Genomic DNA, 22,743 nt, shown 5'->3' with positions numbered 1-22,743 from the left:
TTAAAAAAACAAAAAACTACTTAAATTATCATACAGCTACATATGTAAATACTATGTAGCTATTCAAGAATGAGGCAGGTCTATATTATGTACAGAGGGATGGAGTTGATGAAAAAGACTTTCCTATCTCTTGAATTATATACTGTTTAAAAAATAGTCTGTTCAAAAGCTTATAAAATCTGACAAGGATACATATTAAGTACCTTAAAGAGTAACAACAATGGTACAGGGTGCCTGGGTGGCTCAACTGGTTAAGTGCCAGAGTCTTGATTTCTGCTTAGGTCATATGAAATACAATGTGTGGAATCTGCTTTAAAATAATACATTATAAAAAAAGGTAGGGATAGACATGAAACAAGATTTATTATGAATTATTGTTTACTCAAGCTAGAGACATACAGATATACCCATCTGTGCAATTGCATGCTAGTCTGTATATACTAAAATATATACTTCCGGGATCCCTGGGTGGTGCAGCGGTTTGGCGCCTGCCTTTGGCCCGGGGCGCGATCCTGGAGACCCGAGATCGAATCCCATATCGGGCTCCCGGTGCATGGAGCCTGCTTTTCCCTCTGCCTGTGTCTCTGCCTCTCTCTCTCTCTCTGTGACTATCATAAATAAATAAAATTAAAAAAAAAATCTCCTAAAATATATACTTCCTTCATCCTTCTTGTGAAAAAAAAAGTGAAGATATTTTTACTTTCACCAAGCCTATTGCTACAACAGATGTGGAAAAACAGGCCCAGAGAGGCCAATGAGAGCAACAGTTACCAATTAAATCAATGTCCAAAAGACCTCATAAAAAGGCCCATACTGAGCTCTATTACGTTATACTACCTATAGTAATAGCTGCTAAAAACTGAAATATTAAAAGCAGGTAAATCATCTTAATCCACATTAATAGAAAAGATCCAGATGAAGAGGTTAAATATTGAATATTTTGAACAAATTTATCACTTGATGTGCTGAGGCCTTAATTTAAACAAAACCTTTGCGCAGCCCAGGTGGCTCAGTGGTTTAGCGCCGCCTTCAGTCCAGGGCCTGATCCTGGAGACCTGGGATCGAGTCCCACATCAGGCTCCCTGCATGAAGCCTGCTTCTCCCTCTGCCTCTCTCCGTCTCTCTCTGTGTTTCTCATGAACAAATAAATCTTTTAAATAAATGAATAAACAAACAAAACCTTTAACTTCTGACTAAGGAGACTGACTGTACAGATACAGAAGCAGCTTTTGGAGATCATTACTCATTAAATAACAGGGAGGTAACTAAAAAAATTAATTTATAGGGTAAGGAGGAACTTCCATTACATGCAAGCTGCCTTTAAATATTGGAGTGGTTGTCATGAGGAGAGGGAACAAACTTACTCGATATGTAGAAATCATTCAATTTATACAAACTATAAGGGCTAAGAGCAAGAATATTAAAGTTAAATTAGAACTGTCCAACAAAAAGAATGCCTAAGGAAGAGTGTGTATTCCTTTGTTATAAAAGAAATATTTGATAAAATGGTACTTCATTAAAATTAGTTAATTTATGGGATGCCTGGGTGGCTCAGTGGTTGAGTGTCTGCCTTCAGCTCAGGGTATGGTCCCAGAGTTCCGGGATCAAGTCCTGCATCAGACTCCCTGCATGGGTCTCTGCCTCTCTCTCTCTCTCATTTTCTCTTTCTCATGAAAAATAAATAAAATTTTTAATTAAAAAAAAAATCCTACACATCAGAAGTCCATCATCTCAGTAAAAAAAAAAAAAAAAAAAAAACTAGAGACATAAAGAGGCAATTTATAGAAAAAGAAATATAAATAACTTATGAAAAGAAACTTTATTTCATTCACAATTAAATATCAAAAGTAAAAAAAAAAAAAAAAAGAAAAGAAAAAAAAAAAGTCCAAGTACAGGGCATCTGGCTGGCTCAGTCAGTCAAGCAACGAGCATGCAACTCTTGATCTTGGGGTTGTGAGTTCAATTCCCACGTTGGATGTAGAGATTACTTAAAAATGAAATCTTTAAAAAAATATCAAAAACTAATAAAGTACATGGGACACCTGGGTAGCTCAGTCAGTTAAGAGCCGGGCTCCTGATTTTGGCCCAGGTCATGATTTCATGGTCCTGAGATCAGACCAGTCCAATGTGTGGCTCCATGCTGGGTGTGGAGTTGGCTTGCAATTCTCTCTCCCTCTTCTTTTGCCCTCCCCTCCCACACCCCTGCCCTGCAGCCTCTTAAAAAAAAAAAAAGCACACAATGTTATGGTTTACTACATCTCAATAAAGTTGAGAAAAAAACAGTAAAACAAAGCTGAACAATATTTATACTTACTAAGCCCTCAGTATGTGCCCCAATGGCTTCTAAATACTTTCCACATATTAATTCATTTGATCTCATAGCAACCATGTGAATTAGGTACTATTAGAAGTTCATAAGCCTTTATCTACAATTCCAACACCCAAAAAGCTCTGAAAACTAAATTTTTTTCATAATACATTCTGAAGCAAAACCTGACCTCACCTAAATGAAGCTATTTAGAATATTTATCCTACTTAGGAATGTACTTTCTTTTTCTAAACACGGTCTTTGAGTAGAGTGCCACCTCAGACTTTGATAGGTTATTAATGTAAAATATATACTTTCTCTATTCCAAAATAATCCTAAATTCCACGACAAATCTGGCCCCTAAGGTTTCAGAAAAGGAAATATGGAACTGTACTTCATTTTGCAGATAAAACATAATAGATATGTTACTGGTTGACAGTCACAGAGTGGTATTTGAAAAATAAGGCAACTTAGATGACAAAAAGCAAACCAAAGTCTCACATCAACGAGGAACCATTTAAGGAATTTAGAGCACACAGATACTGACATAACCACGCGGTAGTACTTTTTTTTCTTAAGTAGGCTCCATGCCCAGTGCCAAGCCCAAAGCAGGGCCCAAACTCATGACCCTGAGATCAAGAGCTGAGCTGAGATCAAGAGCCGGACAGCCGGACGCTCAAACAACTGAGCCAACCAGGCACCCCTCCATGCAGCAGTATTTTAAATAAAAAAGGTAGAGAGGCCAGAAAGAACCCTTTAATGTATTACAATAGAATTATCCCAGGGATCCCTGGGACAGCGGTTTGGCACCTGCCTTTGGCCTAGGGCGTGATCCTGGAGTCCTGGGATCGAGTCCCACATCGGGCTCCTGGTGCATGAGGCCTGCTTCTCCCTCTGCCTCTCTCTCTCTCTCTCTCTGTGTGACTATCATAAATAAATAAAAATTTAAAAAAAAAAAAAGAATTATCCCCACATCACAACCATCCAAGATACATTAAGAGAAAGAGCAAGGTACAAAACAGCATGTTAACATCTGCGGATTTAAATACACGTCACTACTTGTGTTGACTGTATGTGTACAGTGTATGTCAGAAAGGCTGAAACAAACAAAAAATGGCCACTCCAAGGAGAACTGGGGTGACTGGGAAAAAGAGCTAGGAAGCTTTCAACCATTTCTATTCTAAAATGAAAAAAATTTAACACCCCCCGCCCCCCTGCAAAATAAACAGTATTCTTTCAGTTAGGCCAAGTCCAAAGTTTGATAGGAAGAGGAGGGAAAAAAAAAAAGCCGCCACACTGGTAATGGGAAATTTGGCAACATCAACTGAAAATTTAAATGTATACGCCCTTTCATTCTACTTCTAGAAACATCTCTGACCACTATACTGAGACATGATCAAAAACACAAGTGGAGAGATGTTCAATATAGCCATTATTTGTAACAACAAAGGACTAAAAACAGTCAAAATAATCCTAACAGACTAGTTTTAAAGTATGGTATGTTCATACAATGGAAAACCATGAACTGCTACAAAAAAAAAAACAAGTAGATCTATAAATACTAGTAAGTGTGCATCTTAAAAGATTTAAGTTTTTTAAGGCACAATATGCCATACATACATTCATACATATATCTATATCTATATCGCATTATCATTTGTATGTGCCTGTGTGTTTAAGAATATATAGATTTTTGGGACGCCTGGGGGGCTCAGTGTTTGAGCATCTGCCTTCAGCTCAGGGCATGATCCTGGTCCAGGGATCGAGTCCCATATCAGGCTCCCCGCAAGGAGCCTGCTTCCCCCTCTGTGTCTCTGCCTCTGTGTGTGTGTCTCTCATGAATAAATTAAATATATATAGATAGATAGATTTATATGCTATGCATACTGAAGACTGTGAAAAGTTATATAAGAAATTGTCAACAGGGGCGCCTGGGTGGCTCAGTGGTTGAGCATCTGCCTTCAGCTCAGGTCGTGATCCCAGGCTCCTGGGATCAAGTCCCACATCGGGCTCCCAGCATGGAGCCTGCTTCTCCCTCTGCCTATGTCTCTGCTTCTCTCTGTCTCTCATGAATAAATAAATAAAATCAAGCGAGAGAGAGAAAGAGAGAGAGAGAGAGAAAGAAATGAACTGTCAACAGCATTTGCTTCTGTGAAAGGGAGTGGATTTTTTTCACTGTAACAAGAATATGTGGCTATTTATCAGAGGCACCCAAAAAGCCAAAGGAAAAAGATGCCACATCTTCAGTGGTTCAATTTTACTCAAAGATTTGAACGGTAAAAGGTACTTTAAAAAAAAAAAAAAAAACTTTTCTTAATAATTTAAAGCATTTTTATATTTTATAAAGCATACCTATCAAATACCAAATTTATATATAATTTAAACAGTAAAAAACAAATCAGTAAACATAAAATAACTTCAAAAGTGCTATTCTGGGCAGCCCCAGTGGCACAGCGGTTTAGCGCCGCCTGCAGCCCAGGGTGTGATCCTGGAGACCAGGGACCAAGTCCCGCGTCGGGCACCCTGCATGGAGCCTGTTTCTCCCTCTGCCTGTGTCTCTGCCTCTCTGTCTCTATGAATAAACAAACAAAAATCTTAAAAAAAAAAAAAGTCCTATTCTGCTGGGCCCACTACACAGTCTAAATCACAGAGCAGTCCACATCAACTCAACCTCCCACATCCCCAAATCAACAGCCTGTGTTAACTGTGACAACCCACCAGCAAGTCAAGGAGCTTATTTCCTACCATGCCTCCTGCTCGAGCTGGCCATATTGACCACCAGGAAACTGGAAATGTATTATATACTCGAGTCACTCCTCAAGCCGTGGTCCTCCCTTCCAGATGACAATTAACTCTTCAAATTAAATATACAGACCCCTAGAGTTACACTAAAAACTTCCAAAACATACATAGGCACAACTGAGGTTTAAGGAAATTCATTTCTAAATCAGGTTCCCTGCATGGAGCCTAATTCTCCCTCTGCCTGTGTCTCTGCCTCTCTGTGTCTCTCATGAATAAATAAATAAAATATTTTTAAAAAGAGAGAAAAAAAAACCCTAGAACAGACTGATGCCAAAGCTTTTTCTTAGCCTAGCAATGACAGTCATACACATGAACTGGAAAAAGCCCCACCCATCATCATTCAGACCTACATTTCCAATAAATTTGCCTTTAAAATGTATAGCATTCATATTTGATCAAATACACACCAATAACTGTGTTCATAATAATCTAGAAGAATTTTTAAATACTCAGGGTATTACAATCACAGAAAGTTCATAGAAGCTTAAGCTTAAACAAATATATATACACACATTTTTGCACAAAGAATTATGAAAAGGATGATCATTAAAAAACTAAGCATAAATATGTTCATTAGGATAAAATTCTGAAAGGGAAGTGGAATAGAAATACAAATTCAGGACAGCCCGGGTGGCTCTGTGGTTTAGTGCCACCTTCAGCCCAGGGTGTGGTCCTGGAGACCTGGAATCCAGTCCCACGTCCAGCTCCCTGCATGGAATGGAGCCTGCTTCTCCCTCTGCCTGTGTCTGTGCCTCTGAGTCTCTCATGAATAAATAAAAATCTTTAAAAAGAAAAAGAAAAAAGAAACACAAACTCAAAAAGAAAAAGGGAGAGGCAACTGGGTGGCTCAGTGGTTGAGCATCTGCCTTTGGCTCAGGTCGTGATCTTGGAATCAAGTCCCACATCGGGCTCCCCACAGGAAGCCTACTCCGCCTATGTCTCTGCCTCTCATTAATAAATAAATCTTAAAAAAAAAAGTATTGTAAATCTTCTATTAAAGAACAATTTGTTCTTTTATTAATTTTTTTAATATATGAAGGTGAACACTAAATAATTACAGCACTTGCACGTAAGAAGGGGATTATGATAAAAGATAGGAAACCAGTTATTCTTGGGGTGAAGGAAGGGACAGATGGAAAGATTCTAGAGTGGTTGCCAAAATGCTATTTCTTAATGTGGGTGTTGGTTATATAAATAATTCATTAAACATATTTTTATACATTATATTCTGTGGTTTTCTATATCTGTGTTTTATTTTACAATAAAACAGTTAAAAATGTTAGTTTTATTTTAAAATTATATTATTTTATGGGAAATTATATCCTTTGCAAGCATATAAATTTAAGATCAATGTTATCATGACCAGCAATCCCACACCTAAGTACTTAAAAGAAATAAGGACATACGTCTAACAAAAACCTAAATGTGAATGTTGATAGCAGCTTCATTCATAATTGCTCCAAACTGCAAACAATCCAAATGTCCTTCAACTAATGAATGAATTATGGTACATGTATAATAGAATACTACTCAGCAATCAAAAAGGAATTAACTACTATTACATGGAATACTCTTTAAAAGCATTATGCTATAGGGCACCTGCGTGGCTCAGTGGTTGAGCATCTGTCTTTGGCTCAGGTCGTGACCCTGGGGGTCCTGGGATCAAGTTCTGCATCCAGCTCCTTGTACAGAGCCTGCTTCTCCCTCTGCCTATGTCTCAGCCTCTCTGTCTCTCATGAATAAGTAATATCTTTTTAAAAAATAAAAATAAAGCCACCATGGAGGGCACCTGGGTGGTTCAGTAGTTGGATGACTGCCCTAGGATCGGGCTGTGATCCTGGGGTCCTGGGATCAAGTTCCACATTGCGTTCCCCATGGAGAGCCTGCTTCTCCCTCTGCCTATGTATCTTCCTGCCCCTCTCTCTCTGTCTCTCATGAATAAATAAAATCTTTAAAAAAAATTAAAAATAAATAAAGCCACCATGCTTCTCATTCGTTCCTCTGGGTCATGATCCAAAATGTAAACACATCTTGCCATCTACCTTCTCCTGAACTCTAATACTCAAAATGTATCTGTACTTCTTTCCAACCTCATAATCCAACAACTGAGTGCCGCCACCACCACCCAAACCCTTAAATCCAAAGTACACAGGCTTCAGTGATCAAGACACTCACATATACCTGGGGGTTCATTCCCTCTACCACTTCCATGCCCTAGCTGGACCCTGACTACACGTGCCTATTCTCCTGCAGCCCCTTTTAGTATCTGAGAGAAGGATGCTTTGGGGTCACTGGTATGCTGGCTCTCCAGAGCCTGTTTATAAAACTATTATTATTCCATCCTCTTATAAAAGCCCATTCTTTTGAGGTTTGTGCCACTTAGCTAGTTACCTTCTAATCTTCCCCATACCTGTCTCTTAACAACCTTATTCTTCATTTAAGGGTTTTTACACAGGACTTACAATCTACCCTTCATGCCAGTCTTCCTATCATGCTGAATTCCACCAAATCCCAATCCCCTGACCTCACAGTTCTTTAACCTTCTCTCATCCATAGTCTTCTACATTCCAGCTCAGACACCAAATCTGTTTCATGCAGAAACCTGTCATGTCCTAGAAGGCTTGACCTCTTAAATATTAAAATGAGATAACCCATTTCTCAATCACAACCTACCAAATATCCAATCTGTGCCCCCACTCTTAACCTATTTAATAAGACTCAGTATACTGACCCTTCTCTTTTTCCTATCCACCAGCCTTGTCCAGTTCCTAAACATTTTAAATTCCATAGTCCATCATTTCAATCATTCTCTAGGCAATACCCTAAATTCTTTCTTTTCTATCTGTTCACTCTACATCTTGTCAGACAAAAATGACAATCCAAGATAATCCAATTTTACTGTCCTATTATTCTATATTCTGTGCAGGTTCTGGCTAACAGGGCCTACCAAGGGGAGGGGAGGCCACTCACACAATGAAGTAAATAACCATGAGTTTTTACGATAAAACTTCACTAAGGTCTCATTAATGCTCAAAAAATCTCTCTACATGGCTCCTTCCTAACATTTTCTGCATCAGTTTGAATCCCTTGTTCCTTCATTACAGCCCTTGCATTTCCTTACCCTTCTTTCTCCCTTTCCGAGATAACCTCTTCTATCACTTCATGGGGGAAATAATGCTTTCCTCCATAAACCACCTTATCTCCCACCTCTCAGTAAGCTCACATTCTCATCCACCTTTCCTCTGTCCAGAAAATGTGGCATCCCTTCTCCCAAGACCACTTTCCCTCTGTGATTTGAAGCCTATGCTCCAAAGCTCTCCCATGCAATTAAACCTTCCAAAACTCCTCATCACCTCGTAACTTTTCAGAACCTCTCCTCTTCTTCAAACATCTTTAAAGAGTTGTGTATACTTGCCACCCTCACATGCTCACTATGTACGATTTAGACTGTTCCAACCCAAGCTGCACAGTCCAATACCAGCTTTGCAATCCTCATTCTGATGAACTTTGCAATAGCATTACAGTTCAGTTGATCCTTCATGAGCTCCTTTCTGCTGGCTTCTATAACACGGCACTGGCTCAATGTTCCTACTTAGTGCTCTAGCTGCTCTTATTCAATTTCCTCATCTAGTTTTTCTTCCTCTTCTGTCAATTAAGTAATGCAAGTTCTTCATAGCTCAGTGCTTTTTCCTCTAACATTCTCCTTAATGACTTCATCTAATCCTGTAATTTCAAATAGCATTTACCTATTCATTCATTAATTCACTTGCTCATTCACTCATTTATTTTAGGTAGGCTCCACACCCAGCACGGAACCCAACACGGGGCTTGAACTCATGACCCTGAAATCAAGACCTGAGCTAAGATCAAGAGTTGGACACTCAACTGACTAAGCCAGGCAGGCACCCCTCAAATAACACTTACATGCTGAATCTCAAAAGTATTATCTCCAACCAAGGTTTCTTATCTAAGTTCCATACTAGTATATCCTACCCCTCACAAACACCTCAAATCCAATGTGCCCAAACCTGAACTGATGAAGCTGCCCACAAAATATCCCTTTATCTCAATGAGTAATACTACCCACTTGCTCAGGTGCTCACATTAAATACCTGAGAATCATTCTTAATGTATCCTTTTTCCTCACTACCTATGCCACTAAGCTCTGCCACTTTCATCCCTGCTCAGTACAGCAGAAGGTCCCAAGTTAAATGTTAGCCTTGCCCTTACCCCTCACTCAGACCAGGCAAACAGCCCACTATACACTATCATAGGACCCTATTTTCTTTTTTAAAAAGTTTATTTACTTAAGTAATTTCTACACCCAACATGGGGCTTCAACTCACAACCCCGAAATCAAGAGTCACATGGCTCTTCCAACCGTGCCAGCCAGGGACCTCAGAACCTGTATTTTCCCATGATTTTCCATATACTTCTTATTCTCTATTCAATCACTGTCTTGCCTACTAAAATGTGAATCATGGGCAGCCCGAGTAGCTCAGCGGTTTAGCGCCACCTTCAGTATGGGGCATGGTCTTGGGGACCCGGGATCGAGTCCCACGTCAGGCTCCCTGCATGGAGCCTGCTTCTCCCTCTGCCTGTGTCTCTGCCTTTGTGTGTGTGTGTCTCTCTCATGAGTAAATAAATATAATCTTTTTAAAAAAAATGTGAATCAGACAAGATCTTCTTCACTGACATACATGAGCACTCAGCATACAGAGGCATTAAAATAACTGCTGAATGGTTGGAAAGAAGGCATCCCCTAGGTCCTCTTATGAACAAATTCATTCTCCTCTCCATCAGGGATCTGGAAAAGTTGTAGACCGCTTCCTGGAGTCAGATATTGGACCAAAACAATGGATGTATCGGCTGGCTTTAAATTTTAAAAATATGGTATATGGAAAATCCCTAAAAAGTATCAAGTATTATACAAATGTACTGTCACTGTTTTAAAAACAGTTATTTATTATTACCAGGAGAAATCAACAGCTTCATTCCTAAAGGGCAGAGACTATGCTTATAGTTTCTATGTACTACCTACCCTCTCCTGGCTGATACTCAACCTGGATCCAAAAGAAATTTGTTAGTGGCCAACTGCACTTTTGTTATTACTTAGACCTTGAAACTAACTCTCTTTTTTACTAAAAAACATTTTACAAGAAATTAAAGTTCTGGGGCACCTAACTGGCTAAGGTGGAAGAGCATGCAACTCTTGATCTCGGGGTTATGAGTTCAAGCCCCATGTTGGGTACAGAAATTACTAGAAAAAAATAAATAAATCTGTTTTTTTTTTTTAAATATTTTATTTATTTAGTCATGAGAAACACAGAGAGAGAGGCAGAGACACAGGCAGAGGGAGAACCAGGCTCCCTGTGGGGAGCCTGATGTGGGACTCGATCCCGGGACTCCAGGATCACGCCCCGAGCAGAAGGCAGGCCCCAAGCAGAAGGCAGACGCTCAGCCGCTGAACCACACCCAGGCATCCCTAAATAAATAGTTTTTAAAAAAAAATTCTACTTTAAAACAAACAAAACTTAAAATTACAGTCTTTCAGAATTTACATATTGAATTTCCATTTGTACACAGCACAAAAAATAAAAAAAAAACTTATTACTTATAAAAATAAGGTCAGTTTTATTTACTGTTATAATTACTTAGGACACAATTCCTATTAAAAAGAAAACTATTTAAATAACGGCAAGAGGGAATCCATTCCCATCAGTCATTTCCAACATCAAGATAAAACTGATTATACAGTGACACTGATATTTTTTTAAAGATTTCTTTATCGGATCCCTGGGTGGCGCAGCGGTTTGGCGCCTGCCTTTGGCCCAGGGCGCGATCCTGGAGACCCGGGATCGAATCCCACATCGGGCTCCCGGTGCATGGAGCCTGCTTCTCCCTCTGCCTGTGTCTCTGCCTCTCTCTCTCTCTCTGTGGGACTATCATAAATAAATAAAAATTAAAAAAAAAAAAAAGATTTCTTTATCGAGGCGCCTGGATGGCTCAGTCGCTTAAGCATCTGCCTTCAGCTCAGGTCATGATCAGGTCCTGGGATTAAGCCCCGCACCAGGCCCTGCTCCGAAGGGAGTCTGTTTCTCTGCCTCTGCTTGCGCTCTCTTGCTCACTCACTCTGTCAAATAAATAAAATCTAAAAAAAAAAAAAAAAAGAAACAAAAAAACTTTAAGAGGATTTGAAAGAGCACACACACAAGGTGTGGGGGGCGGGGAATCTCCAGCAGACTCCCCACTGAGCATAGAGTCTGACTCAGTCTTGCTCTGAGACTCTGAGATCATGACCCGAGCCTAAGCTATAAAACAAGAGTCGCTTAAGCAACTCTGCCACCCAGGTGCCCCAGTAACATTGTTATTTTAAATAGAAGTCTTTTAATATGACAAAATTATGTTCATTCAAGAAAAGAACACTTTGGATGTTTCTCAGATCTTCTATTAGTAATTCAAATTATTCACTGAAATGTGCTCTACCTCTATAAAATGGAAATAAAGCCTGACTTACATAGTTGTGATTAAGAATCAATTGATATATACAGGGTTCGACATAAAGTAGGAGCTAAATAAGTAATAGGTCTCTTATTTATTTCTCTTAAAAGGATTTCAGTTATGACTCGATTATATTCTAAACAAATGCATTCAATACCTAAATGAAGGCTAGGAATTGCTGGTGATACTATACTTTCAGAATTAATAATCCTCATTAATCACCTATACTTTATCCAATAAGCAGATGACAATCTCATCTCACATCACAAGTTCCTGGCCTACTTTAAGCTTTCAGGAATAGAACAATGCATTCCTTGCTAAAAATCATCTTCAGTTCCAAATCAAAGTTCTTAAATTCCTGACAATAACAGCCCTCTAACATACAAACACTCCATACAGCTTTAAGCAAATGGAAAAAATGTATTGGCTACAAAACCAGTCATGCAAATTAAGAGCCTATGCAGTAGTTATCTCAATATTTGGCAGGATGTGTAGACTGAATCCCAGCTGGCTGGCAAGGAAAGTGTGCCAAGTAGAAATATAAGTCTTTGCATACTTTATTCTAGAGTCCAGATTAAAAACGTATAGCAGAAAGCACAAACATGGAAAATGGAAGTAGCCTCATACAAAAGGCAAGAGAAGCCTTCTTTTGCCCCTAATGCACACAGCCCTGGATTCCACACTTTAAAGAATATTCCAAGACCTCTTAAAAAGGCAATCCTTTAGGTCCTGCTAACAGTTTTAAGTGGCACACCTGTTTTGAGAACTCACTTCAACAGCAATTACAACTAAAGTACTTGCAAATAAAAATATAAGTCCTGAATCTGCATTAAGATAATTCAGGGAGCAGGGACGCCTGGGTGGCTCAGCAGCTTGGCGCATGCCTCCGGCCCAGGGCGTGCTCCTGGGGTCCTGGGATCAAGTCCCACATCGGGCTCCCTGCATGGAGCCAGCTTCTCCCTCTGCCTGTGTCCTTGCCTCTCTCTGTGTCTCATGAATAAATAAATAAAATCTTTAAAAAAAAAAAAAGATAATTCAGGGAGGGGTGCCTGGATAGTTCAGTTAGTTAACCATCTACCTTTGGCTCGGGTCATGATCTCAGGGTCCTGAGATCAAGCCCTACATCAGGCTCAGCAGTGAGTCTCCTTCTCTCTCTTGCTCCTTCCCTCTGTTGCGTGTTGTGCTCTCTCAGATAAAGAAATAAAATCTCTAATAATAATAATCACCATCATCATCATCCAGGGAGGAGTGCCCAGGTAGTTTAGTAGGCTGAGTATCTGACTCTTGATTTTGGCTTGAATTTTGACCTCAAGGTCAGGAGATCAGCCCCAAGCCCTGTATTGGGCTCCATTCTCAGAGGGAAGCCTGCTTCTCTCCCTCTACCTATACACACATTTTCTCTCCCTCCCTTTCCAAATCTCTTTCTCAAATAAATAAATAAATAAATCTTTAATCCAGGGAGTAGAGAATGGGAAGTAGAAAGAGTATAGAGCAAATGAAACAAGATTTCTCATATACTGACAACTGTTGAAGCTGGTATAGGTTTTTTTTTAATACTTTATTTATCAGAGAGAGAGAACGTGCGTATGTGCACACACAAGGGGAGGGGGCGCCAAGGGAGAGGGAGAAGCAGACTCCCCACTGAGCAGGGAGTCTCACACAGGGCTCCAATCCAGGACTCTGAGATTATGACCTGAGCCAAAGGCAGATGCTTAATTGACTGAGCCACCTAGGTGCCCCTAAGTTTTCTGTTCTTTAAAAATCAAAGAGTTAGGGCAGCCCCAGTGGCTCAGTGATTTAGCGCCGCCTTCAGCCCGGGGCGTGATCCTGGAGACCCGGGATGGAGTCCCAGAGTCCCACGTTGGGCTCCCTGCGTGGAGTCTGCTTCTCCCTCTGCCTGTGCCTCTGCCTCTTTCCCTCTCTCTGTGTCTCTCATGAATAAATAAATAAAATCGTTAAGAAATAAATAAAATAAAAATGTAGATGATAATAGCACCTATCTTGTGAGGTTGTTTTAAGAATCAAGTGAGTTGATGGGCACCTGGGTGGCTCAGTTGGTTGAGCATCTGACTCTTGATTCTGGGGTCGTGGAATTGAGTCCCGGGATTGGGCTCGATCTTAAAAAAAAAAAAATAGGGATCCCTGGGTGGCGCAGCGGTTTGGCGCCTGCCTTTGGCCCGGGGCGCGATCCTGGAGACCCGGGATCGAATCCCACGTCAGGCTCCCGGTGCATGGAGCCTGCTTCTCCCTCTGCCTGTGTCTCTGCCTCTCTCTCTCTCTCTCTCTCTCTCTCTCTCTGTGACTATCATAAATAAATAAAAAAAAAAATCATTATAAAAAAAAAAAATAAAAGTACTACCAGGTATAATACATAAATATGAAAAAATCTTAATAGTAGTTAAAAATTAACCACATATTCCCCTACAGAGAAAGAGATGCACTTTTTTTTTTTTTTTTGAGATGCACTTTAAACTTAATGCCAGGAGAAATAATACAGCAAATTTGAATTTGGATAAGCCCTTCTCACTGATGTGATATAATTCTACAGTGAAAATGATCTGAGTGAGCAGGAACATTCCACTGAAAGGATATTATGGAATTTAGCTTGTGCACTTTGAACAAATGTTAACATAAAATTTCTCAAAGGCTCTTGAATAAAGTGTGCAAAAATGACCTGCAAAGATTTGAAACATTACACATACAAGCGTTTTGTTTTTCTAAGTCCAAAATTTTATCACTCTCAAAGGATCTTTAACTCAAAAAAGGTTAGGAACCACTTTAGATTTATGAAAACCGCCTTTATCAGAAATTTAAATTTGGATTTCTAAACTTCAACTAAAACCAGAAGGCTTTCTGAATGAGAGTAAAGGCAATGACAAGCTAACAGTCGTATTCAAGAAGAGTCTAGATACAGGGAAATGCCCAGATGTTAGAGAGTAGGGGCAAAAAAAAAAAAAAAAAAAAAAAAAAAAGGAAAGCTCTAACATACAGAAATATTTCCAAAACTATAACCAACTTATAAACACACAAATCTATAAATATGTGTTTTTTGTTTTGTTTTGTTTGTTTGTTTTTAGAGACAGAGACGGACAGACAGACAGGCAGGCAGAGGGAGAAGCAGGCTCCATGCAGGGAACCCGACGTGGGACTCAATCTCAGGTCCCCAGATCACGCCCTAGGCCGAAGGCGGCGCTAAACCACTGAGCCACCCAGAGCTGCCCATATAAATGGTTTTTCAGAACTTAGAATAAGACTACCATGAGAACTAAAAGCATTCCTTCAAAGTTCCCTCTTATGCTACAAGTGGGTTGCTGCAGCTCTAGGTGGTCAAGGGAAAAGAGAGGGCAAAAAAATATTCATAGTGCTGCTCCACGCCCTTTCCACTACGTATACCTCATGAAGGAGGAAGAGGGACAAGATGTTCTTAAATATCTATTTATCTGTACTTTGGCACACATTTTCTCCTCACAAAACTATTGTAACCGGGAGTCTGGGCTCCCCTTCAGTCCTTGGTATCAGCAGCAAAACTACAAGGTAGCTATATCAGACTGGGAATCTAATATCTCATTTCTACAGAAAACTGTTTCCAGTTCCCACCAAACAACTTCAAACGGTGGTGGGGACACAGTACAGATGTAACATCGGCAAAACTGTATAAGCAACTGCTGTCTAGGTATTTTTAATTTCTAAGTTCGTATTGTCCCTCTACCCAAATGTTCATCCTGCTGTTGTGACCCCCTGCCTGCCAGGGATACCCTGTTCTCAAAAAGCACTTGAGGAAGCTGAGTCTGCCTTCCTTGACCAGTTTCGCCACTTTCTCACCCTCACCTTCCTTCCTCCAGGTTACGTGCCCCGCACTGTGGATTAACTATCAGAGGACAAGGTACAGCAAGCAGTAGGAACGCTGGATAACTGAAGTGCAACGGCACTCCCACGGCCTATCACAGTGGAGGGTACGCAGTATGCACTTAACACATTAAAAATCGATAAATGAACCTCATTCCAATTCTGCCACTAGCCAACCTTGGAGAGTCACTCGACCTCTTTGAGCCTCATCTATAAAGTAAGGAGAGCTGCGTTAGTTTATTTAGGTTCAACAGTCCTACGATTATGATACGTTTTTAGGAGCTGATCTGGGAAACAGTTTTTAATCTGTTTTTTCAATAAAGTTTATTCTAACCTTAAGTTTTGAACAATGTTTCAGAAGAACTGTGACAAAGCATAAGGACAGCCAAATCGAAATTAACCGGGAGGATCAACGGAATGACAATAACAGCTGGCTCATCCTCTCATCCAAGGGTGAGAAAAAGAGTGAAAAACGTTCAGCATTTTTCGTAAAACTATGCAAGGCAACGTCTTTTATTATACTGTTTGAAGCACTTACATTAAGCCTCAGGGGAGCAAACTCCTCTTGAGAATTCAGTACTAGGAAAAGTTTTGTTCTTCCTTCCTTTCAAAATAGGAGATCTACATAACTTTTTGTATCACCAAACTTTGCCAGGAAGTCAAAAACTAAGGTCTGTTTGCAACTACAGTGCCATCCTTGTCCTGTTGCTAATAAACCAAGCAGGCGATCTCTGCTGCTATCTCTGATCTTAGCTCTTCGGTCTTTTAATTAATTGCACTTTTACCATTTACTCTAAGTCTCAAATCTTTTACAAAAGGAGTAGAGGTACAACAGACAAAACATACTGGTTTGTTTTTTTTTTTTTTTTGAATGAACACTAGATGCCGGATTTACAAATTAACACTTTAAAACTACAACTGATCTTGTGGATTAAAATCTATTAATACAAGTTGCTACCAGCACCAGACTCCAAATAAATCTCAAATTGCAATGAAGTTCAATTCTTCAATGTTTCCACAATACCCCCTTAATCTTTCCAAACTAGGTTTGAAGGAAAGCCTAACACTCCTAAACTTAATCCTCATTGTAAATGCTCATCTTATTTCCATTATCAGTAACGATACAAACCCTCCACAGTAGCAGAAACGAGATACTGTGTCACGCTAACACAACAAAAGAGATGCTTCTTAATGGAAATGGAGTTAGAGACGTAGGAAAAACTGTTCCCAAAATGTGCCGTGAGTAAACAGTCTGGAAACATTCATATCCAAGTTGCTTAAGTAAAATTTCAACCCCCAATTGGTTTCTTTAAAGTTCTTAGGTCTCTTCTACAAGAGTGTCTATAGTCCCCATTAATCATAAATGCAAAAAGAGAACCCAAGAAGCACGGTATTTTAGAATTTAAAGCATTTACCAAAACAGCTTACACAAAGCTCTTCTGGCTCAGGATAAAGAAATTCAAAACTTACCTGAAGTCGCTAATTTAGCACAGCTACTTCTGCTTGCATCATCTTCTAAGATTCGGTTTGTGCTCCTTTCTTTCCCAACCAAAGTTTCTTCCAAAAGTAAGCATTTATCAGATACAACACTGTCTTCGCCCACTGCATGACTAATTTTGCTATTAGCTTCAAGTACAGAAGTGACCTCTTCCAGCTGAGCAGCTTCACTAGATTCTGAGTAAGAGGAACCCTTACCCTGGGCTAAATTCTTTGAAGAAACTGGTAGAGACTCATCATCACTATCAAATCCAAAAGGATCTCCAGTATTTTCTTCTTCCACCTTAGGTTTCTTCGGAATTTCTTGGATATCTGGTTTGAAATTGGGCCTCTTCTGCCCTAATTTAGCCATAAATGTGGTCTCTCCCCATTTTGTGCTAAGGGTGGTCCGTTTATTGGAAAAGACTTCATCGAATTTTGAACTGCCATTTCCTCCTTTCCTACTGTACGTTTTCCCAAATCTGGATGTCATTTTGACACCTGTTTCATATTCTCTGTGGGGGGGAAAAAAAGTAAGAATATATATAATCACCAAATACTTAACAAATGTTAACACTGAATGTAAAAATAAGAACCCAGGGATTCTCCCCATGGGGCTTTTCAACATGCAAGATACAAACATTTAAAAATGCTTGAATAAATATGGAAAGGGCATATAAAGAAAGGGACTCATTTTTTTTATCCTATAGATTTCCAGATCTTAATCTCATCTCAAAGCGTACACATTCATATGCTATTGACAAAGTAAGCAAGTATAATGACTAACCAACTTATCCCCAATACCAACTTAGTAACAGAACATCAATTTTTTTAAGTTTAAAATGTATGCACAATTCTCATAAATATCACAAAAAAAAATAATAATATGACTAGAGTTATTACTCCTAATATAAAATCTTAAGCACGAAATGTAAATTTTTTTCCAGGATCTCAGAAACATCAAATAACTGACTAAATCAGGTCTTTGAAACTTTAGAGCATTTATTCATATAAAGGGAAAAAAAAGAGGGAAAAGCCAGAAAAATGTATTATTTTTCATTTATTAGAACCTGAAGTTTTTTAACACAATCGTAAAGATTCTGATTCTTGGTCTCATGTGGTCTGAACTGTGACTTGAAAAATATTCCCCAGGGATCCCTGGGTGGCGCAGCGGTTTAGCACCTGCCTTTGGCCCAGGGCGCGATCCTGGAGATTCGGGATCGAGTCCCACGTCAGGCTCCCGGTGCATGGAGCCTGCTTCTCCCTCTGCCTGTGTCTCTGCCTCTCTCTCTCACTGTGTGCCTATCATAAGTAAATAAAAATTTAAAAAAAAAAAGAAAAAGAAAAAAGAAAAATATTCCCCAGCTGGTCCTCTCCCTGTGCGTAAGAACCCCTACTTGTTCTGTCTCCCTTGTCCCTCTAGTGCTGTGCTCACTTGCTGAGTTACTGAAGCTGGTGAACTGCAGCATAATTGCACTGGCCTGCCGACTATTAAAGGAAGCAACAGAAATGCAGAAGTTTATTTCCCTCTCGGCTTTATAAAAGATAAATTGTACTCATCTGATGCGTCTACAGAACAGTAACCCATCTATGACAAACTTCAGGACAGTAAATTAAGAGCAAAACATTTTCAAAGCAAGTTGCAGTACATTTTAAACACTCCATTCTTGTCTATCTCCTACACTGCAACCTTCTGAAGTTCAAATATCCATATATTAAATATCATCTAGGGAGAAAAATAAGCCATCGTGTAGGTCTTGAAAAGCCAACCTTCTTCATACTCTGAAATCTAAAACACAGCACTAGGAATGACACGGAATACATTTCGGTCTGTAAACCCATTTTTCCTTTGCTGACTTAAAGTCTTACAACATCCGTCGCTGGTGAACTGAGTTTCCTACGCGTGCAGCGGAGGATTTTCCCTCTCCTTTGGTGAGAGACCAACTAACTTGACAAAGTGACGGTTGAGTCGTCCTACAGACCTGCGCGGAGCGAGAACAGCGGTGCAGGCCTTTCAGGCAGGTGGCAAACCCTTTTCCTGAGAGAGGCGGACTCAGGCTGGGGGATGCCTGCATGGCCTGTGGGGTGCGGCCCCCACCCGCCCGGGGACCCGGGGTCATGTGGGGGCCACGCAGTCGGGCCGTCTCAGTCCTGCGGGAACTCGGGGCCCCGGCGCGCACACCGCGCGCGCAGACCCCACCGGAGCCGGAACCTTTCGCAGACGCTCACACAGCAGTCATCGCCTAAAAACGTCGACTAGAGAGGCCAGACCAAAAACCTAGACTGAAGCTCCTTCGGGCCCCGGGAGGGGGGCGGGGGGAGGTCCAGGAGCCACGGGACCGGCCCTGCTGCGAGTTCAGAGCCTGCAAACCAGCCCTGGGCATACGGGAGGTCGCTGCGCGGGGCGGCGGTGGAAGGTGGCAGCAGCCACGCGTCCGTCCCCCTAAGACTCCACGTCCTGTGCGCGCCCTGGATGCTCGAAGGCGGACAGAGCAGCGCCTGCGGTGCTCCGGGTTGGAAAGGCGGGGGGGGGGGGGGGGGCACGGGCAGGGCGTGCAGGGGCGACGCTCGGTTAGCACCCGGCGGCCGCCGAGCTGAGCGTGAGCCACGGGCGCCCGTTACATAACACCCCGTCCTCCCGGGTCCCCCTCCAGGGCTCCCCGTCTTTCCGGGGACGGCGCTGATGGCATGTGCGGGAGCCCGGCGGGCCGCGCGCGTGCAAGCCCGGGGGGGGGGGGGGCGAGCCCGCACCCGAGCACGGCGCCCAAGGCTCCGCCGCCCCGAGGAGGGGCGCAGGACTCGCGGCCAAGTCTTCCCAGGTCGCTGGGCCCTTGCTTCCGACCCAGGCCGGGTCCGAGGTGCAGGTAAGTGCGGCGGCCGCAGGGCGGGGGGGGGGGGGGGGTGCCGAGGCCCGCCCGCAGCGCAGGGCAGCGTCCGCAGCGGCCCCCGCGGGCTCCGGGCTGCCGCGGAGGGGCCGGCGCCCCGGGCCGCAACTTTCCTCCCCGCCCTCCGCGCCCCCCCGGGACCTGGATGCGGCCCCCGGCGCCCCGGAAGCCCCCGCCGCCGGGCCCCGCGGGCAGCGCCGGCCCGGAAGCAACTCGGAACGCGGGCACCCGAGCGACGGCCGCCCCCGCCCGCCCCGCCGCGCCCCCCCACTTACCCCGGCGCCGGGCGGGTGCTCGGGCCTCGGGCCGCCGCCGCCTCTCCCGCTCCCCGCGGCCCCGCGCGGCAGAGCAGCCCGGCCCGCGCGCCGCTCGGCCGCCGTCGGAGCCCGCGCCGCGGCTCGGGGTAAATAGGAAGCCCGGCGGGGGGGGGGGAGCGGCGGCCCCGCAACTTCCCTCCCCGCCTCGAGCGCCGCCGGCCGCGCCGGGCCTAGGCCTCCCTGGCCGCCGCCGCGCCGGCTACGGGCCCCCGCGAGGCCGCCGCCGCCTCCCGCGCCGCCGCTTCCGCCGGGGGGTGGTCAGCGCTGGAGTTTGAACGCGGCCCTGGACCATCTCAACGCCATTTGCGCTCCCGGCCCCCACCTCCTTCCTCCAACAGCCGCTCGCTCCGTCACTCCGCTTCCCACAGGCCCCGCGCGGCCGGCGCGCCGTGCAGCCAATCACGCGGCCGCTTACTCAACCCGCCGCGCAGGCGCCGCTCCCCGCATGCGCCGGCGCCCGCCATTGGTCCGATCGCGGGGCCCGACGGGAGTTGTAGTCCGCGTTCGCGAGGCCGCCGCGCGCGCGCGTGCGCTGGGCGCGGGAGCGGGCGGCGGGAGGCGCGGGAGGCGCGGGCGGCGACGGCGGCGGCGGCGGCGGCCCGGGAGGCGGCTCGCAGCCCGCTCGTAGCGCCCGGCCCCCCGCGGGCAGACGCAGGTGCTGCGGGAGAGGCCCCGGGGGCGCGGCGCAGGCAGCTGTGTCAATCGCTTCCCCCCCAGGGACCCGCCGGAGCCTGGGGACGGCGGGCGGTGCAGCTGCGCCAGGCCTGCCCCGGAGCAGGGAGCTCGGGAGCCGGGCGGGCGGCGGCCCGACGGCGGGGACCGCGGGTGACGTCACCCCGGCCGTGAGATGCTCCCGCTGCGGCCCGGGCCGCCCCGGCTCTGACCCCGGCGACACGAACCACCGTTGACCTTGCGCGGTGTGATAACGGTGATGCGGTTACGTAAGAACTAAAAAAAAAAAAAAGAGAGAGAGGGAAAAAAAAAGTTTTGCCAGCTTTGTAAGATCGTTTGGAGTCCGAGATGCACTTGCAAAGGGCTCCTGCAGGTGCGGGGCGAGGGGGCAAGGCAGGCCAGCGGCGCGCCCCCCATCCCTGCGCGGCCCGCTGCCCCAGCCCCTTGGATGTCCCTTACACCGGGCGCTCCTCCGTGCTCCGTGTCAATGTATCCCCGATGCAGAAATAGGAAATTTGGGGAGGATTTCTTTTTTTTTTCTTTTTTTTTTTTAAGACTGCAGTGGGGAAAACAGCGTTCTAGAAAGTAGTACAGGCAGTTCGAGCTGAGAGAGGCGCATGATTCATCCGGCCTGGACGGCCCTGCTGTTGGGTGGGTGGTGAATGGAAGAGTGCACCTGGGAAATTAGAAAACTAATTGCTTCTAGTGAAAACCCCGCCCCTCCTCCCTCCAGTGTGGTTAATCTGCTTTGAGTTAACCGGATTCCTCCAATAGATTCGGGGAAACTCCGAATAAAGAAAAAAAAAGTAATTTCTGAGATCCTGTGGCCCTTCCCACTAGGAACTTAAGGTGGATTTTATCATGCCTGAATTGTTTTTGCTTTTGCACTGCTGTTGCTGCTGCAGCAGCTGGCAAAATTTGTATTCTGACATCTACAGTTTTCCAAAATATCATGACCGTACTTTCTCCTGGTTGTTTCAAAATAAACCAACTCTCGATGGCTTACAGGACTGGAAGTTATAGCAGGTCTGTGTTGGGCAGTGTGTGCAGGAACTTGTATTTGGGTCTTTTTAAAAAACATCAGCATACAGGATCTTATTTTATCATTTTTTCGTTTAGAGATTGCCAGCAGAGGTGCAAGCTGCACTTACTATAATTACTCAGATGACAGAGTGGTGGGTGCTAATTAAGGGGTAATTATCATCAGAGGAAAAGGCTAAGATCAAAAAGTCAGAAGCGGTGGAGAGACCATTGCAAGATCTTCCTGCAGAAGTAGTGCTGTGAACCCTCCTGCGCCAAAAGATGTATTCTTTATGACCTGGCCTGGTTACTTGGTTAGGGAAGTGACTCCACATGAGGCGTTCAGTAGAAGAGTTAATTTTTTTATAGAAAGAGACAAACCATGGAGCCCACTGAGGGGCTTTTTGTGCAGTAACTGTGTTTTTGGAATTTGCATTGTGTTAAATTCTTGCTACTCAAAGAGTGATCCCAGCTCAGCAGCATGTCATTACCCTGGAAGCTTGTCGGGATACAGAACCCCGGGCCCCAACTCCACTGAAGCAGAATCTGCACCTTTGGGGATCCCTGGGTGGCTCAGCGGTTTAGCGCCTGTCTTTGGCCCAGGGTATGATTCTGGAGCCCCAGGGTCAAGTCCCACATCAAGTCCCATGTCAGGTTCCCAGCATGGAGCCTGCTTCTCCCTCTGCCTGTGTCTCTGCCCCCCCCCCTTTGTGTCTATCATAACTGAATAAATAAAATCTTAAAAAAAAAAAAAAGAATCTGCACTTTCAACAGGATACCCCAGGGAACTGGTCTACACATTAAGGATCGAGAAGCCCTAGTTTTTAAAGGATGCCTATAGATATGCCTAATCTCTGATCTTTGTTAAGATGGGGGAAGGGAGAAAGATAACCTATTATACAACAGGTATGATGCC

The 22,743-nt window shown here is 43.8% G+C and overlaps 1 protein-coding gene across 5 annotated transcripts in view; it reads right to left on the bottom strand.

The window, feature by feature from the left end:
• Window positions 1–20,505, bottom strand: part of WAPL (WAPL cohesin release factor) — an 80,719-nt gene extending 60,214 nt beyond the window's left edge. For 2 of the 5 annotated variants that reach the window (XM_055325188.1, XM_055325189.1), the window contains exon 1: window positions 16,928–18,040. In XM_055325188.1, coding sequence (XP_055181163.1) covers window positions 16,928–17,576 — 649 coding nt within the window. In that variant the 5' untranslated portion in view covers window positions 17,577–18,040. Of the gene's footprint in view, window positions 1–16,927; window positions 18,041–20,093 lie in introns of those variants that run through there. The other 3 variants (XM_055325191.1, XM_055325190.1, XM_055325192.1) reach the window with 3 other exon arrangements.
• Window positions 20,506–22,743: the final 2,238 nt, after the last annotated feature.

The sequence above is a fragment of the Nyctereutes procyonoides genome, unplaced genomic scaffold, assembly GCF_905146905.1.
Source record: "Nyctereutes procyonoides isolate TBG_1078 unplaced genomic scaffold, NYPRO_anot_genome, whole genome shotgun sequence".
NCBI classification, from domain to species: domain Eukaryota; kingdom Metazoa; phylum Chordata; class Mammalia; order Carnivora; family Canidae; genus Nyctereutes; species Nyctereutes procyonoides.
The sequence above is the reverse complement of the archived record's forward strand: the minus strand, read 5'-3'. Positions and strand labels throughout refer to the sequence as shown.